The 18,313-nt window shown below is 63.0% G+C and overlaps 1 protein-coding gene across 1 annotated transcript; it reads left to right on the forward strand.

Moving 5' to 3' along the window:
• The first annotated feature begins 203 nt into the window (after nucleotides 1–203).
• CELF6 (CUGBP Elav-like family member 6) lies at nucleotides 204–17,700 on the forward strand. The gene is made up of 13 exons (XM_075160581.1): nucleotides 204–471; nucleotides 3,687–3,769; nucleotides 9,846–9,894; nucleotides 11,422–11,550; nucleotides 11,684–11,763; nucleotides 12,227–12,370; nucleotides 12,768–12,912; nucleotides 12,999–13,148; nucleotides 13,472–13,534; nucleotides 14,440–14,520; nucleotides 14,633–14,776; nucleotides 16,455–16,610; nucleotides 16,906–17,700. Exons 1-12 carry the CDS (start codon nucleotides 204–206, stop codon nucleotides 16,580–16,582), a joined length of 1,464 nt encoding a protein of 487 aa, XP_075016682.1. The 3' UTR covers nucleotides 16,583–16,610; nucleotides 16,906–17,700.
• The last annotated feature ends 613 nt before the right edge of the window (nucleotides 17,701–18,313 follow it).

The raw sequence follows: 18,313 nt of genomic DNA on the forward strand, positions 1-18,313 counted from the left end.
CAGGCTGACGTCACCAGCCCGCTGGCGGCCGCGCGCGCGGGTGGGGAGGGGGGGGGGGGGGGCTGTGAGCAGAGAGGCCCGGGCCGAGCCGAGCGGTTCCGAACGGTTCCGAGCGGCGCCGAGCGGCGCCGAGCGAGGCGGGGCGGGGCGGGGCGGGGCGGCGGGCGCCTCCCGCAGCGGCGGCGGCGGCGGCGGAGCGGGCCATGGCCGCGGCGGGCAGCGGCGTGGCGGCGGCGGCGGCGGCGGAGGCGGGGGCGGGGGCGGCGTTCAGCACCGCGAACAGCGGCCGGGTGAACGGGCTGAGCCGCCCGCCCGGCGCCATCGCCATGAAGGATCACGACGCCATCAAGCTCTTCGTGGGGCAGATCCCGCGTAACCTGGAGGAGAGCGACCTCAAGCCGCTCTTCGAGGAGTTCGGCCGCATCTACGAGCTCACCGTCCTCAAGGATCGCTTCACCGGCATGCACAAAGGTACGGGGGGCTCGGCGCCCGCCGGCGGGGCGCGACCAGGCAGGACGTCCTGAGGTGGGACACCCTGAGGTGCGGGTACCCCTGAGGTGGGACGCCCTGAGGTGGGGCACCCAGGTATGGGGCACCCCTGAGGTGAGGCACCCCTGAGGTGGAGCACCCTGAGATAGGGGTACTCCTGAGGTGGGGCACCCAAGTATGGGACACCCCTGAGGTGAAGTACCCCTGAGGTGGGACACCCCTGCGGTGGAGCACCCCTGAGGTGGGCCAGCCTGAGGTGGAGCACCCCGAGGTAGGGGTATCCCTGAGGTGGGACACCCTGAGGTGAGGCAGCCAAGTATGGGGTGCCCCTGAGGTGGGAACCCCTGAGGTGGGGGCACCCCTGAGATGGAGGTACCCCTGAGATGGAGGTACCCCTGAGGTGGGACATCCTGAGGTCGGGGCACCCCTGAGGTGGAGGTACCCCTGAGATGGAGGTACCCCTGAGGTGGGACATCCTGAGGTCGGGGCACCCCTGAGGTGGAGGTACCCCTGAGATGGAAGTACCCCTGAGGTGGGACACCCTGAGGTGTGGCACCTCTGAGGTGGGGCACCCAAGTATGGGGCACCCCTGAGTTGAGATACCCCTGAGGTGGAGATACCCTTCATCTGGAGGTACCCATGAGGTGTGGGGGTCCCGGTATGGTGGGGATACCTCTGACATGAAGGTACCCCTGAGTTGGGGGCACCCTTGAAGTGTAGCACCCTGAGGTGGAGGTACGCCTGAGGTGGGGCACCCTGGTATGGGGTACCCCTGAGGTGGAGGCACCCCCGTATGGGTCACCTCAGTATGGGGCACCCCAATATGGGGCACCTCTGGCGTGAAGGTACCCCTGAGGTGGAGGCACCCCCGTATGGGTCACCCTGGTATGGTCACTCCGGTATGGGGCACCCCTGAGGTGGGGGTACCCCTGAGGTGAAGGTACCCCTGAGGTGGGGGCACCCCGGTATGGGGCATCCTGGTATGTGGCCCTGCTAAGATTGGGGTACTCCTGAGGTGGAGGCATCTGTCTAGGGTGGACGCACCCCTGGGTTGAGGACACCTGCCTGAGGTGGGGGCACCCACCCGGGGTTAGGGGAACTGCTGTCTGGCTCAGGGGCACCCCTGGGGTCAGAACACCCCAGGGCTGGAAGCACCCCAGCAACGTTTAGGGCACCCACCTGTGTTGGGGGCACCTGTCTGGCATCGGGGCACCCACGTGAGGTTTGGGCACCCCTGGAGTTGGAGCACCCCTGGGCTGAAAGGACCCAGCTGGGATACAGGCACCCACCGCGGATGGGGGCACCCACCTGCCCAGCCCCCTGCCTGCCCCGTGCCCCAGGCCTCTGTGACCCGGCAGGACCGGGGTCGATGCTGTCCTGGCTGGCGTCCCGGCACGGGGTCCCTGGCACCCGGAGCAGCGGTGCACCCAGGGGCTCACACGTGCACCGCTGAAGTCATTACAGAACCCCCCACCCATGAGCCAGGGGTCCGCGGTATCAGAGCAGGGTCAGGGCACCCTGGGTGTTGCGCGGACGGGATCTCGTGCTCCTCCGCACGCTGTCGCCGAGTCCCTGTGCCGCGGGCAGTGCCCGCTTCACTGGGACTTTCTGGGAAGCCAAAACTTGGCGCTTGCGGATGCCGCCGCGTCGGCGCCCTTCGGCCACAGGGCAGCCGCCTGGACTCCTTCATTCTCAGCACTGCGGCCTTCGAAATGTCTCCAGGCGCCTCTGAAGCTGCTTGCGTGCCCCGAACAACGGGATTTGCACCTTGCCGGGCCCCTCAGCGCTTCCTCCAGCGTGGGCTCCAACCGCTGCAGCCCAGACGCGCGATTTAATTGTGGACACCCCTCTAATTCGAATGGCATCCTTCCTCCCGGCGAGCCTCTGGAGCGGGATGGCTCCTGCTCCAGCCCTCCGAACTTCTCCAGAATGCCCAGGCACCGTCCACATCGTCACCTGCAGGGAAAACAAAAAGGGGGAAAAAAGAGCGGAGAGGAGGAAGCCAACTTGATTACGGATGGTAAACACTGGAAATGGCACCGGGACTGATGCGAGCTGCTGCTCTGACCTCCCCTTTCCACCCATATTTAACTGGGGGGGATCTCTCCTTGCTCCCTGCAAGGGCAGATGTCCCCAACATCTTGTCCTCAACAGGGCAGGCGAGGGACCCCATCCCTTGGGTGTCCCCCCACCCCGCTGCCACGCTCCCTCTCCTCCCAGGCACGCTGATTGTACTTATTAAGAGTTATTAATACTTAATCAGCTAGCGGATTTAATTGTACCAGTATTAAAAATGCATCAATGTCAATTTTATTCATTAAATATTTACTTTGTTGAAGGGAAACTGTTTTGCTGCTGTTTTAATATCACTTTCAGATGCTTTTGGATGTGACCCCAGCAAATCGGGGGGGAGCCCTCGGGGAGGGAGCAGCGCGGAGGCGGCACAGGGACCTGGGATGCTCCCGCGGGAACGGGAGAGATGGAGGGGAGAGGACCGGACCCCGTCCCCGGGGCTCGCTCATCGCCGCCAGCTCCAGGCGAGCGAGTGGCTCGGCAGCGTGAGTCAGCGTGGGAAAACCTCGCCCCAGGCGTATTCCCGATTCCCGAAGCGCCGCGATGTCGGAGGAGCCGGAGCGCCTTTGCCACGCGACTCTCATCCCGAGGAGGATGCCCAGGGCTGGGAGAAGCGTGGCGGCAAGCTGGGATGCACTGCCTCGATGTCTAGAGATCCGCTTCCCGGAGGGCTTCGGCTGCGGCTTCCCCCGGAGCCTGGGACTGGAGCGCTGCTGCCTGTGCGCTGCCAGACTCGCTGCCTGCTCTTGCCTTGCTCCTTCCTTCATCCCACTGCTCCGTCTCTTTCGTATCGAGATCTCCCACCCCGTTTCGGGGCTGAGCTCTGGCCCTGCTGCCAGTGGTGCCCACCTGGGTGCCAGAGCGCTGGATGCCAGGGTGCCAGGGTGCTGGTTGCTAGGATGCCAGGGTGCCGGGGTGCTGGATGTCAGAATGCCAGGGTGCCGGGGTGCTGGGTGCCAGGGTGCCAGGGTCCTGGATGCCAGGATGCTGGGGTGCCAGAGTGCTGGGTACCAGGGTGCCGAGACACCCCAGTGCCATATTAGCCGTGCTGCCGGCTCTTCACATCCCCGGAGCTTTGCGGCAGTGCTGGGCCGGACACTGACCCCCTCTCCCCGTCTCCGCAGGCTGTGCCTTCCTCACCTACTGCGCCCGTGACTCGGCCCTGAAGGCGCAGAGCGCCCTGCACGAGCAGAAGACGCTGCCGGGGGTAAGTGACACCGTGGGGTCGGGGTGAGCTGATGGGGGGGGGAGGTGACACCTACCCGGGGCGTGGGCGCAGGAGCCGCTCCAGCGGCCGCAAACCGAGGCATTGATTTTCCTGCCGCCCGCGTGCTGTTGTGCTTTCTGTGGGCTCCGACCTCCCTAGCTTAACAAAGTGAAAATAAATATTTAATTATTCGCCTAAATAAAAATCAATAGGGCCGCCGGTTGGCTGGGGAAAGCGCCGGGGCCCGTGAACATCAATCCCTGCCTCGGGTGCGCAGAGCTGACGGAGGGGGACGAGGTTCGCGGGGACGTGGCTTCCTGAGCTACGCTCTCGCTGGTGGTGCTGTGCATCAGTAGGGTTAAGAGTTAACAGCCCACTTTGGCAACCTCAAGGAGGTGCGAGGTCAGGCCCTGCCTGCAAGGCACGGGCTTGCCTGTGTCCCCTTCTCATCACACACACCCACGTGTGTACACACGCATGTGTGAGGTGTATCTGCTGTATCTGCTCACTTCTCACCCTGCACCCCAGCATGGGGCGAGCACAGGCTTGCACGTGGATGCGGGCACGCACCCCTGCGTGGGCACACGTCTGTGCACGCCCCTCTGTGCGTGTGTGCACGCAGTGGTGGGTGGGTGTGCATCTGCCGGGGCGCACAGTCGCATCTGGGCAGGCGTCTGTGTGTGCACACCCCTGTGCCTGTGCTTACACCTTCATGTGCTCACCTGTCTGTGCCTATGCACACCGCGCTGTGCTTGTGCACACCCCCTGTAGCTGTGCACACCCCTCTGTGCTTGTGTTTACACCCCTGGGTGCCTGTGCACACCCTTGGGTGCTTGTACACACCCCTGTGCTCACACACACCCCTCTCTGCCTGTGCACACCCGTGTGTGCTCGTACACACAGCCCTGTACCTATGCACACCCCTCCGTGTTTGTGAACACCTCCTATAGCTGTGCACACCCCTCCGTGCTTGTGAACACCCCCTATAGCTGTGCACACCCCCTATAGCTGTGCATACTGCTCCGTGCTTATGCACACCCCCTAGAGCTGTGCACACCCCTCCGTGCTTGTGCACACCCCCTATAGCTATGCACACCCCCTATAGCTCTGCACACCTCTCCGTGCTTGTGCACACCCCCTATAGCTATGCAAACCCCCTATAGCTCTGCACACCCCTCCGTGCTTGTGCACACCCCCTATAGCTATGCACACCCCCTATAGCTCTGCACACCCCTCCGTGCTTGTGCACACCCCCTATAGCTGTGCACACCCCCTATAGCTGTGCACACCCCTCCGTGCTTGTGCACACCCCCTGTAGCTGTGCACACCCCCTATAGCTGTGCACACCCCCTATAGCTCTGCACACCCCCCGTGCCTGTGCTCGCGCTCCCCGCCCCCGGGTCCCCCCATCCCGGCCAGGCCCCGCCCCCGGCGCGGCGCGGGGGCGTGTCCAGGCGGTGGAGGGGGCGTGTCCCGACCGCAGCCCCTCCCCTCGGCTCGGCTCGGCCCGGCTCGGCCCGGCTCGGCGGGGCTGCGGCCGCCCCTCCTCCCGCCCCGCCTCCCGCGCGCCGCTGCGCGAGCCGAGCCGAGCCGAGCCGAATCGGGCCGGACCGAGCCGAGCCGCCTCGGGTGGAGCCGGGTCGGGCCGGCCCGAGCCGAGCCGAGCCGAGCCGAGCCGGGCCGGGCCGGGCCATGCAGCTGCCGCAGGTGCCGGCGCCCGGGCCGCGGCCGCCCGTGCTGTGGGTGCCCGCCGGGTCCAAGATCCTCTGCATCGAGGTAGGGCCCCGCCTTTGTCTGCCGCCGGCTCGGCTCGGCTCGGCTCGGCTCGGGAGCCTCTGCGTGCGCTGGGGCATCCGCACCCGCGGGGTGGGGGTGCTTCGGAGTGGGGGGTCCTTGCACCCGGGACCGGGGGTCTGCACCCGGGGGGGTATCTGCACGCAGGGGTGGGGTGGGGTGGGGTGATGGTGAGGGGGGTGTATCTGCACCCAGGGCTGGGGGGCGGTGTTGGCAGGGGGGTGTTGGTGAGCAGGGTGTATCTGCACCCAGGGATGCTGTGTGTGTGGGTGTTGGTGAGCAGGGTGTATCTGCACCCAGGGATGCTGTGTGTGAGTGTGGGTGTTGGTGAGCAGGGTGTATCTGCACCCAGGGATGCTGTGTGTGTGGGTGTTGGTGAGCAGGGTGTATCCGCAGCCAGGGATTGGGTGCATGTGTTGGCAGGGCGGTTGTTGGTGATGAGGGTGTATTTGCATGCAGGGATGGGGGTTGTGAATGTGTGTGTGTTGATGAGGAGGGTGTATCTGCACCCAGGGATGGGTTTGTGTGTTGGCTGGAGGGTGTATTTTTCCACCCTAGGTTTGTGTGTGTGTGCGTGTTGGTGCTCTGTGTGTGTGGTTGCAGGTGTGCAAGGGGATGTGCTCGGCGGGGTGTTGCACCCACAGATGGTGCAGAGGTGCACGTGTGTTGGTGGGGGTACGGTTTTGCCCCTGGGGTGTGCGCAAGTGGGTGTTGCTGGGGAGCGGTTGCACCCAGGGATGGTGGGTGTGCAAGCGCGTCAGTGGATCTGTGTGTGTGTAAGCAGGTGCTAAGGGTGTCTTTGCACCCAGCGACTGTGTGCATGGTGATGGGGTGTGGGTGTACGTGGGCCTGGAGGGGGGGCACTGGTGGGTGTGTAAGTGTGTGCACGTGTATGTGTGCGCACACTGGGTGTGAGCAGGGAGCGGAGAGTGCGTGTGTGTGTACAGGTGTTGCATGGGCTCCCACATTGTGGGTGCCAGGAGCGGGGGGCTGGCTGGGTGTGCACAGGGCTCAGGTGTGTGTGGGTGGTGGTGGGGATGGGGTGTGGGTGCTGCTGGGGGGGGAGCCGTGGCCATGCTGGGTGTCCGTGTGTCCACAGAGGGCTGCCGAGGGTCCCACTGTGGGTCCTGCTGCCGCAATGGGGAAACTGAGGCAAGGGGTGTTGTGTACCTGCCTGGCGTGGATGGTGGTGCCAGCTGTGCACCCTGGGGTGTGTGTCCGTGGTTGTGCGGGGTCCACAGTTGCAAGGAGGGTGCTGTGGGTGTTGTGTGGGTGTGCGGCTGTGGGTGGGTGAGTGCTCATGAGGACTCTGGGCTTGGGGTGTGTGGGTGTAGGGGTCTCGTGTGCGGGTGTACACGGGGCTGGGCTGGGGTAGGTGTGCGGCTGCACGTGGGTGTGCAGTCATGCTAGGACGGATGTACGGTTGTGTGTGGGTGCAAGCCTGTGGCTGTGTAGGTGTACGGTTGTGCAGGGGGGTGCTGAGGCGAGCGTGCAGCTGTGGGTGCGTGGGTGTGCACAGAGAATGCTGTGTGTGGGTCTGCGGTTGTGCATAGGGGTGTGCGGGGGCGCGGCTGTAGGGGATGTGTGGTTGTGCATGGGGGTGTGCGGGGTTGTGGGGTGGTATGACTGTCCCCAGGCCGGCTGTGTCCTGTCGCTGTGAGTTCACCCCCAGGGCTATGGCAGGGTGTGCCCGTGATGGGGGGCTGCCTGGGACCCGAGCACCCATCTCCCTGCACCGGGTGTTGGCTGCCTGGGGACCCCGGGGGTGACGTGGGCACCAGGCTCCTGTGGGCACCTGCTGCTCCAGCGTCACCCGGCGCCTCCATCTCGGCTCGTTCGGATGCGTGGTGGCCTGCACCTGAAATCCCTCCAGCTGTTGGGCGCGAGGAGGAGGAGGGTGACACCGAGGAAGGAGCGAGGGCCAGAGATGACCCGGTCCCGCAGGGCAGGTCCCCCAGCAGGGATTCACCATGGGCTGGCTCTCCCCAGTGCCCAGGCTGTTGGGTGGGGGACAGTGCCCGAGGCGTCAGGCGGTGGTTTAGCAACCGGTGGTGACCCCCTTGGGCTGTAGCACACTGGTGGTTTGGCCATGGGGTGCTGTAGCTGGGGCTCTGTGGGGCACCCATGGGTGACGGTGACTGGTGGGTGCTGGGGCACCCCAGACAGGGTCTCCTATGACCCTGGGTGCGTCAGTGTGTCCTTGGGGTGTGTGAGGGTGGAGGGAGATGGGTGGGAGTTGGGAGATGGGTGGGCGGCTGGATGGGTGGGTGGTATGGGGGTGGAAGGGTGGGTGATAGGGAGGTGGGGGATGGATGGGCTGGTGTAAGGGTGCCATGGGGATGGATGGGTGTTGGGGGGTGGATGGGTGTTGGGGATATGGATAGGTGCTATGGGGATAGATGAGTGTTATGGGGATGGGTGTTAGGGCATGGGTGGGTGGATGGGTGGTTGTGTGGGTGTCAGGGATGGGTGAATGGATGGACGGGTGTTGGGGGGTGGACAGATGGGTGTCAGGAGGAGGGGGAGATGGCTGGCTGGGTGTCAGGGGATGGATGGAGGGCTGTTGGGCAGCAGTGGGTGGCTGGGTGACTGTGTGGACACAGAGGCACAGTGCAGGGGTGCTGTGGGGACAGACGGACAGGTGGGTGCCGGACAACCGGGTGCAGGGGGAGGTCTGAATGCCCACGCCATCCACCTGTGCCACAGGAGCTGGTACAGGGGGGCACCGAGCACCCCGGGGTGGGCACAGGGCGATGCCAGGGGTGCCAAAACCCCCTTTCAGGGGTGTCCACAGACCGGGGTGGTTTTTCCCCGGTGCGGTGCAGCAGCCCTGGGGTAGGTTAGCCAGTCCCCGAGGCCTGACATTTATAAACATCAGCCGCTCCCGGAGAATCAATACAGTTTAATAACCGGCGAGCGGAGACGGGAGACACATCAAAATGACACTCTGCGGCTCCGTAAATGTTATTCTAAATCATACTCGCCGGGTTTATTACATTAAGCATACAGCAGTGGGCACGGGAAATTTATTCCATCAAAGGCTATCGCGCTGGTAAATGGGACTGGTGGGTCGGTGGAGGGGGGGCGGCCTCCTCAAAAAATGGGGTTCCCTCCTCCTAGACGTGGCAGGGATATGGGGGACAGGGGGGATGTTGGTCCCACGGGTATCAGTGCTGTCACAGCCTCTGGGGTTCGGGATGAGCTGGATCCTGCCCCAGCGCAGGGGTTGGAGTGGATGTTTGGGGGACTGGTGACATGATGGGCGAGGGCAGCAGGGTGGCCCTGTGTCCCTTGGTGCCACCCCACGGCTCCTGGGGACCCGGTCCCCTCCCTGGAGCATCCCTGGCTCTGTGCTGACATTTCTCCCCGCGTTTCCCTGGAGACGAGGTGGTTGCCGTGGAAACCTCCCTCCTCTTCTTCCTTAACCATCCTCTTCCTCACCCTGGGGCGGGTGGGCTGGTGCTGCCCTCACCCAGCCCCGAAATTTGGGGACCCTCTCCAGGGGTGCGCAGGGGGAACCCTGGGGTGGGGGCACACACCTGTGTGGGTGCAACAGCAGCACCCGTGTGCACGGCTGTCCCTGCGCGTGCTCGAGCCGAGCTGTGTACGTGTGCGCGCACACCCGCCCCGTCATGCGTGACATCCTGCCGTTGCCGTGACGACCCCATCGAGCACATGGCTCGGGCTCTGCAGCATCGCGGGGGAAGCAGGCTTGTTGCCGTGGAAACGGCCGTAATTGTACCATTTTTCGGCTAAAAGAGGGGAAAAAGGAGGGGGAGAGAGGAGGAGAAATGGCACCGTGGGGCAGCGGGCGAGGGACGTGTGTGCCGGCCCGGCGTGTCCTGCTGCACACGCGTGTCACGCTTGCGGGTACACACAGTGGCGACACACGGGAGGAGGCTGAAATTGGGTGAGAATTGGGAAAAGGAGAGTGGTGGCGGTGCTGCCGGAGGGGCCGGGGCTGGCCGGGCACTGCTGCCGCCTCTGCAGTCCTTTGCAGTCGAGGAAAGCAGGCAGGCGGCCAAGGCTGGCACCGGCAGCCCGGCGGGCGCCTGCGGCACCGGGTACCCGTCCCCAGGGCCGTAGCATCGCCCTCCGCCCGCGGCATCCCCGGTTCGGCGTGGCCACAAACCCCGGCTCTGTTCTTGCAGGTCCCTCCCCTGCTCCCCGCCCTGTCCCCCTGCTCCAGGCTGGGGCCAAATCCTGCTCTTCCCCACGGAAAGGGCTCGGGGGGGGGGCACGGCACGGCCACTGACTGCCCGCTCCCGCTTGTGTGTTGCAGATGAACCGCCCCATCCAGGTGAAGCCGGCCGACAGCGAGGGCCGAGGAGGTAGGTCCCCCCTTCCCCAGCTGCCCCGCGCAGGGGGCACCCGGGGGAGTGACGGGGGACGCGGTGGCATCGCGGGGGGCTGCCGCGGGGAGGTTTGTTTGCAGAGAAACCCGTAAAAGGCGCTGCCTTTGCCGGTGGCATCCAAACCCGAGCGCAGAGCAAATGCGATCTCGGCTCTCCCTGCCCGGCCGGCTGGGGGGAACGTCCTGACATCATGCCACGAACGTCTCGATGTCGTGCCATGAGCATCCTGACGTCATACCATGAACATCCTGACATCGTGCTGGGCAGAGCGCCAGCCAGCTGCTCTCCGACAGCCCCTTCGTCTATCAAACAACCTAATTACCCGCCCGGAGCTGCCCGCGGGGACCCCGGCAGAGTCGGGGTGCAGGAGTCAGCCACACATGGCCCGAGACCCTCTCAAACAGAAACTGCCGCCCCCCTCACCCCAAATTCTCTGTTGGGGTTTGCAGCTCGCAGGGCCGCTGTGTTTCCAAGGCTGAGTCAATAATTTGGGCAAAATTGCGGGAATCGGATCAAAACACCCTGACGTTCCCGGTGCCGCTAGCAAGCTCCGGGCGCGTAGGCACGCTCGGACACGCAGGATGCTCGCGTGGGGCTGCCTGCCCTCGGCGGGACGGCCGGGGTAGATATCCCCCTATTTAAAACACATTATTAAACACACCGCGAACAGGTCCTGGCACGTCCTGAAGGGACCTGGCAAATAAATTACCCACTTACCGAGTGTAATTGGTGAAGGATTAAAAATCGATGGGCGAGCTCGGGCGCCCAGCTCCGGCCCCCTCGCCCAGGAGGCGATGCTTGGCCGCCGAGCCCACTCCCCCTGGCCGCCTTGGCCAGGAGATGGTTTATGTTTAACTAGACTACACACGAGCCCTATTCTTAACTAATTTTCCTGGTACCTTAACGGACAGAGCATTAATCGTCTCCTGCCATTATTTATTTATTTCCCCGGCAACGCTCTTGACAGGGCACCTTATTTTCTTTGTCAAATGCCATTAGCACGCGGCGGGAGCGTGCGGTTGCGCAAGACAGATGCTGGTAATAATCATGAAATTCTCATTATTTACTCTCCCTTCTCTCGTGTTTGGGTTATTTATGTCCCCTGGGCACGGCCGTAGGCTGTGGGTTATTCTGCGAGTCAATCATACGAAGGCAGTCGCCACTGTTTTGCGGGCTCTCTTTGTTTCCCAGCACATCGGTGCCGGGCGAGCCGGCCCCTCCATCCCTGGGAAAAGCCCCAGCTCCGGTCCCCGAAGCGGGAGCTGGCTCTTCCCGGCTTCACCCCTAGGCGATTTCCCTGCAGGAGAGGTTTTCCCAACCTGAGCGTTTTGTAGGATGGAGGTGATAAACCCTGTGTCTTTGCCGCTGGACCGGCATCGCTCCCTCCCCGGGCTCTGGCGTCACCCGGCTCTTTCCCCTCCGCACGCCGTTTGCAAACCAGGGATGAGGGGACAGGATGGTGAGTGGCATCCCGCTCTCCGACGGCCTTGGTTTTGTTTTTAGAAGACAGGAAGCTCTTTGTGGGCATGCTGGGGAAGCAGCAGAGCGAAGACGACGTCCGGCGCCTCTTCGAACCTTTCGGCCAGATCGAGGAGTGCACCATCCTCCGAGGGCCCGATGGAGCCAGCAAAGGTGAGCTTTGGGGAGCTGGGTGAGCACCCCGCAGGCCGCCAGGACCCGTGGAGGGTGGGAACCGCCGGCCGGGCAGCGCTGGCTCCCGCAGCGGCTGAATCCGACCCCTCCCTTGTCCCCTCTCTGCCCTTAGGTTGTGCCTTTGTGAAATACGGCAGCCACGCCGAGGCGCAGGCTGCCATCAACAGCCTGCACGGCAGCCAAACCATGCCGGTAAGTGCCGGGCTCTCGCTCTGCCCCGTTCGGCCCCATGCTGCCTGCGTAATCCAATCACCGGCTAATTTGATCCTCTATCTAATTGGATCAAAATCCCATGGACCGGCAATTTGATGGCAGGATCACCCCGAGGTTCATCCCTGCCTGGGCGCTGAGCCCCGGGGGTGGGCGCGCGGGGCTAATCCCTCCGCGCTGGAGAAAGGGGCTGTTTAATTAACACCGAAGTTCAAAATTGTGAACGAGGAGCGGGAAAAATGAAACAGAGGTCAGGGAGCTGCCGCCGGGGAAAAAAACCGGCTATAATTAAACCTCGCATCGATTGCTGGTTGCTGCTGCCAAGCTGGGCAGCATCCCCAGGGCCGAGGATACTGCGGCCGCTGCAAGCCAGCAGGTCCCTCCCTGGAGCAGGGAGACATTTTGGGGGTATTGCCGGGGTCCCTCCATCTTCCCCCTGTCTCAGGGCGCCTCATCCAGCCTGGTGGTGAAGTTTGCGGACACGGATAAGGAGAGGACCCTGCGGCGGATGCATCAGATGGCGGGGCAGCTGGGCATCTTCAACCCCATGACCATCCAGTTCGGCGCCTACGGGGCCTATACGCAAGCGGTAGGAGCTGGTGCCGGCCGGGATCTGGGGGTTTTTTTGGGGAACCCCGTGGTCGGGCAGGGGCTGGTTTTGCCCGTGAAAGCCTGCATGGGATTGTACCAGTGCCAGTGGGTGCGGATGCTCATCAGGGTTGGTGCATCCCCATTTAGGGGCACAACAGAGGGCTTCACCCCCCCAGATAAGGGTGGCATGGCTGTAGGGTGCAGCGGTCCCATATATCTCCTTTTTTAGCATCACCTAGCCCTCCTCCTGTCCCCGGGTCCGGCAGTGGGTGGCATTTATCTCTCCGAGCCCCGTGCGCAGGTGCAAAGGAGCGATGCTAATTTATCCTCCCCTGCCCCCCCCTTCTCTTTGCCTCTCGCTCGCTTTCCCCTTTTCCCCCCTTTCTTTCCCTAAGATCATGCAGCAGCAGGCGGCCCTGATGGCAGCCGCGCAGGGGACCTGCCTGAACCCCATGGCCGCCATCGCCGCCGCCCAGATGCAGCAAATGGCCGCCTTCAACGTCAGCGGGCTGGTGGCCACCCCCCTCACCCCCTCTTCAGGTACAACCCCCCTCCATTTGCCCCCCATCCTGCTTGACATCCTCGGGGGGGAGGGGGCTGCCGGCGCTGACGCCTCCCTCCTGCAGGTACGAGCACCCCCCCTGGCATCAGCACGGCGCCCGTGCCCAGCATCGCCACGCCGATCGGGGTGAACGGCTTCAGCCCGCTGCCGCCGCAGACCAACGGGCAGCCCGCCTCGGAGACCATCTACACCAACGGCATCCACCCCTACCCAGGTAACCCTCCTCGCAGCCTGCCGGGGGGCTCCGCCGCGTTCCCCGGGGCTGGGGACGCAGGCTTGGCTCGCGCGGCGGGCTCCCGGGGGTGCTCCCCACCCTGGGAACATGCCGGATGAACCAGCCGTGCACCGGTCCCCACCGAAATCCCTCCTCGCCGCCTTTGCGAGCGCGGCGATGCTCTCGGCTCCTGCGAACCGGCAGGGAGCAGCTCTGCCCCTCCGCGGCGGTGCTCGGCCGAGAGCCCTCTCCCACGGGAGCTGCTCATCCCCGGGTTTCTCCTGCTTATTCTCTCTTCCTTTTCCCTTCTTTTCTCTTCCCAGCTCAAAGCCCCACGGTGGCAGATCCCCTCCAGCAAGCCTACGCAGGCATGCAGCACTATGCAGGTCTCAAACTTTGCTTGGCATTTCTCCCCTCTCTCCCCTCTTTGCTCCTCACCCTTATTTTTGGGGGGTGAGCATCGCCTTTGGGGCTGGCTGGAGTTGAACCGCAGGATTAGGGCAGCGTGCTCGGGCACGGATTAATGCGGTGATGCATCGAGCGCGGTGTGCCGTACCCTGGGGCAGCGATGGGGGTGACGCTGGGGCAGAGCGCCGTCCCCTCGTCCCCAGCAACACGGATGCGCTCCCGGCACGGCCCTCCGTGCAAATTTTGGATGGAGGAAAGTGAGTTTTAATGCCCACCGGGCTGAGATAACTCCGTGGGGGAGAGCTGGCGGCGGTACCCAGGAGAGGGGGCGAGGTTTGGGCGGTGATGGAGAGCCGGCTCCACGCTGGATCCTGCCGACATGCCAGCCCACTGGTAGAGACGGCCGTGGACGCACCAAGACATCAAAAAACCTCGGGTGTTCGTCGTGTGGCTGAATCCGATGGGCAGGGAGATGGGATGCAGAGAGAAGGGGCTCAAAGCATCCTGTGGAAGTACATCGAGCCCGGCAGTCATTTAATTAGGAGCGCTAACAACGTTTTTCAGATTTTCAACAGAAAATCAAATTTTGACCCTCAATTGTTGTTTTTTTTCAACCAAAAGTGCCAGCTTTCCTCAACCTTGAGGCCGTATTCCTGCTGCCACCAGCGTCCGTCCTGGGAGAGCCATTCCTGCATCCTGGGCGTGCTGGGAGACAGGGTCCGTGCCGGCAGGGGTGGGAAGGGCAGAGCCAGCAGCCCCGGGGCTGGAGAGGCACCTCCATCGAGGGTGGCAGTGGGGGACATCCCCGTCCCCAACCCTTCCCAGGGCTGTGGTGGGAACGCGGTGGGTGCCGGAGTCTCAGCTCCACGTTTCTCTCTTCCAGCAGCGTATCCCACTGCCTACGCACCCATCAGCCAAGCCTTTCCCCAGCAAGCGCCCATCATCCCGCAGCAGCAGCGAGAAGGTGAGGGGTTGTGGGGGGCACCCCGCCGCGGGGACGGCGGTTCCTCGCTCCCCGCCCCGGGGTGACCCCTGCCTTGCGGCTGACGTGCGGTTGTCCTTTGTGTGTCACCCAGGTCCCGAAGGCTGTAACCTGTTTATTTATCACCTGCCCCAGGAGTTCGGGGACGCGGAGCTCACGCAGATGTTCTTGCCTTTCGGCAATGTCATCTCTGCCAAAGTCTTTGTGGACCGTGCCACCAACCAGAGTAAATGCTTTGGTAAGTCCCGGTGTGCAGCTCTCCCTGATGTCCCAACTCGGGGGTCCAGCTCTCCCTGATGTCCCAGCTCGGGGGTCTGGCTCCCCCTGATGTCCCAGCTCGGGGGTCCGGCTCCCCCTGATGTCCCAGCTCGGGGGTCCGGCTCTCCCTGATGTCCCAACTCGGGGGTCCGGCTCTCCCTGATGTCCCAGCTCGGGGGTCTGGCTCCCCCTGATGTCCCAGCTCGGGGGTCCGGCTCCCCCTGATGTCCCAGCTCGGGGATCCGGCTCTCCCTGATGTCCCAGCTCAGGGGTCCGGCTCTCCCTGATGTCCCAACTCGGGGGTCCGGCTCTCCCTGATGTCCCAGCTCAGGGGTCCGGCTCTCCCTGATGTCCCAGCTCGGGGGTCCGGCTCTCCCTGATGTCCCAGCTCGGGGGTCTGGCTCCCCCTGATGTCCCAGCTCGGGGGTCCGGCTCTCCCTGATGTCCCAGCTTGGGGGTCTGGCTCCCCCTGATGTCCCATTCAGGGGTCTGGCTCTCCCTGGTCTCCAGCTCGGGGGTCTGGCTTCCCCTGATGTCCCAGCTCGGGGGTCCGGCTCTCCCCTGATGTCCCCAGCTCGGGGGTCCGGCTCTCCCCAATGTCCCCAGCTCGGGGGTCCGGCTCTCCCTGATGTCCCAGCTCGGGGGTCCGGCTCCCCCTGATGTCCCAGCTCGGGGGTCCGGCTCCCCCTGATGTCCCATTCAGGGGTCTGGCTCTCCCTGGTCTCCAGCTTGGGGGTCCAGCTCTCCCCAACGTCCCCAGCTCGGGGATCCGGCTCTCCCCGACATCCCAGCTCAGGGGTCCGGCTCAGGCAGCACCGATGGGTGACGAAGCCTCACGGAGGCTGGAGCAACGTGGCTGTCCCTCCCGGGGCCAAAGGGCAGGTTTTTGTCCCGCACCGTGCCAGGACAGAAGGACGCACCCTGCTGCTCTCAGCTCTTACGCTGTCCCCGTGTCCTCAGCCCAGGGCACCTGCCCGCGTGCCAGCCAGGGAGGGCTGGTGACCGCTTGCCACTGCCACGTCTGCTCTGCTCGCGCGGCTGAGTGCCACCGCTGCCACCGGCATGCCCTGGCCTGCAGACCTGTCACCACAGCGTCCCTGTAGCCTGTGCCACCTTGGTGGCCCCACAAATCCCGTCACCCTGGTGTCCCCAGACCTCATCACCCTGCTGTCCTCACAGACCCCATCACCCTGGTATCTCCGCAGTCCTTGGTGTCCCTACAGACCCTGTCACCTTAGTGTCACCACAGACCTGCTCACCTTGGTGTCCCCTTGGTGTTACCCCAGTGTCCCCGCAGACCCCATCACCGTGGTGTCCCTGCAGTCCCCATCACTTTGGTAGACCCTGTCACCCCAGTGTCCCCACAAATCACCTCAGTGTCCCCAGAGACCATTCCAGTGTCCCTGTGGACCTTACCCCAGTGTCCCCGCAGACCTGCCGACCTCGGTGTCCCCAAAGATGCCATCACCCAGCGCCCTGCAATCCGGGGCTGCACCGTTACCCCACCATCCCCCTCTCCCCGCCCCCCAACCTGGGGCTCCACCTGAGGCTGCCCGCAGGAGCATCCTGTGGGATTTCCACACCTTGGTTGAAGTCAAGCGGCAGCCTGTGATGTTTACGGTGACAAACTCCTCTGTCACCTCATCCCTCGCCCCCAGGTTTCGTCAGTTTTGACAATCCGACGAGCGCTCAGGCAGCCATTCAGGCCATGAACGGCTTCCAGATCGGCATGAAGAGGCTAAAAGTCCAGCTAAAGCGGCCGAAAGATGCCAACAGACCCTACTGACCCCTGCTCACCCTGGCCCTGCGGAGAGGTAAGGGGGGGACGGGGGGCCTGGCCCTGCTGCACCCCACTGCGATGCCCCGGGGGGACCTGGCAGTGGGGCTCGGCTCACCTAAAGCATCGCAGGTGCCGTGTTTTCTCCAAAAAATGTCCTTGAGTGTGTGCGGGGGTCTCTGCACCCGGGATGACCTGTGTGTGTGTGTTTCAAACTGGGATTTGGGTCCCTCTCTCCGTCCCTCTCTCCGTCCCTCTCTCCGTCCCTCTCTCCGTCCGTCCTTCCCTCCACCCCCAGGACACAGGCTAACGGCCCCTTCGCTGTTTTGCAGGTCGGGCGTCCCGCGGTGTCTGACGACTTCCCCCTTCCCCAAGTGCAGTATCCAAACCCGTAACTCTCTTTCTTTGCAACACGGCCTGGAGGAGGAAGAAAAGGAGGAGGAAGAGGAGGAAGAAGAGGAGGAGGTGATGGAGAAAACGGCGAAGAAGAGAGCCAATCTGGTCGTAGCTTTTCTCTTCTTTTTTGATTTTTTTTCCCAAACCGGTCTTGTTTGTTACTTAACGGGAACGAGAGAGCGAGGAAGACAAGGAAGGAGGAGAGCGATGCGGCGCCGGGGCTGAGATTCGCCGCCGGCCGCTCACCGGGACTCACCGAATCCCTCGCCAGGAGAAAGGACCACGGCCCCGGGCGCCCGGGATACAATCTACCTTTGTTTTTTTCTTTTTTAAAGCACTCATTTGCTGCTACCGATTTCCCAGGAGAAACGAGGAAAAGAGGCTCCAAACGGATTCTTAAACCAAAGCCGGTGGGACGGGACCAGCCTCGGGCGCTTCACCTGGAGGATGCTTGTTTGGAAAAAAGAAAAATGGCAAGATTTTCTTTTTCCCTACGTCGGGGGGAAAAAAAAAAAAAAGGATCAAAGGATGTTGGACTTATAGAAGATATATATAAATAAGTATATATATATATATATCCCATGGAGCAGGGTGGCGGGACACACGCTTCCCCCTGCTCGTCACTGGCACAGGGACATAGGATTACTTGTTTCAGAGTCATATCATTCCTTAGAGTTTAGGGACCAAAGGACTATTGCTTTTTTAAAATATATCTATAAATAAATTAATTTAAAAAAAAAACAAAACACACAAAAAAACAAAAAACAGGAAAGAAGAAGAAATAAACCCAGAAATTAATAAGGTTGAGAAAAACCTCGGGCGTTAAGAGCTGCGAGCGTTTCCTAGAGGGCTCGGTTTCGGGGGGCCGATTCGTGGGGCTCAAGGGCTCAGTTTTGGGGGGCCAATTTGCGGCTGGGGATGGGGGGATGCGGAGGGAGGTTTAGGGGGGGCTGTGGTGGCCTCCCCAGCCCCGGCGGGAGCCCGCGACGGGGGAGTCAAGGTGGTCGAAAGAGCCCCTCGGTCACCTCCGGGAGTGGGTGAAGCGATGCGGTTCTTTGCATTTTCAGTTGGTTTTGGGGGTTTTGGGGTTTTTTTTTCAGCCAAAAAAAAAAAAAAAAGAAAAATGTGAGGTTTCGGCAGAAACGAAGCGAAGCAAAATAAACTTATTTTGTCAAAATCGTCACCTTGGTTGGTTCTTTGGAGCAATCGCTGCCGCGCCCCACCACCCAAATTCCCCCAAGAAGACGAGGCCGGGGACCCCTTTTTGACCAGCTCAACTCCGGCCGGGCTGAAGCATCCGCTGGGAATTTGGTGAAGCCGGGAGGGGAGCGTGGGCCTCTCTTT

This window comes from Calonectris borealis, chromosome 11, assembly GCF_964195595.1.
Source record: "Calonectris borealis chromosome 11, bCalBor7.hap1.2, whole genome shotgun sequence".
NCBI classification, from domain to species: domain Eukaryota; kingdom Metazoa; phylum Chordata; class Aves; order Procellariiformes; family Procellariidae; genus Calonectris; species Calonectris borealis.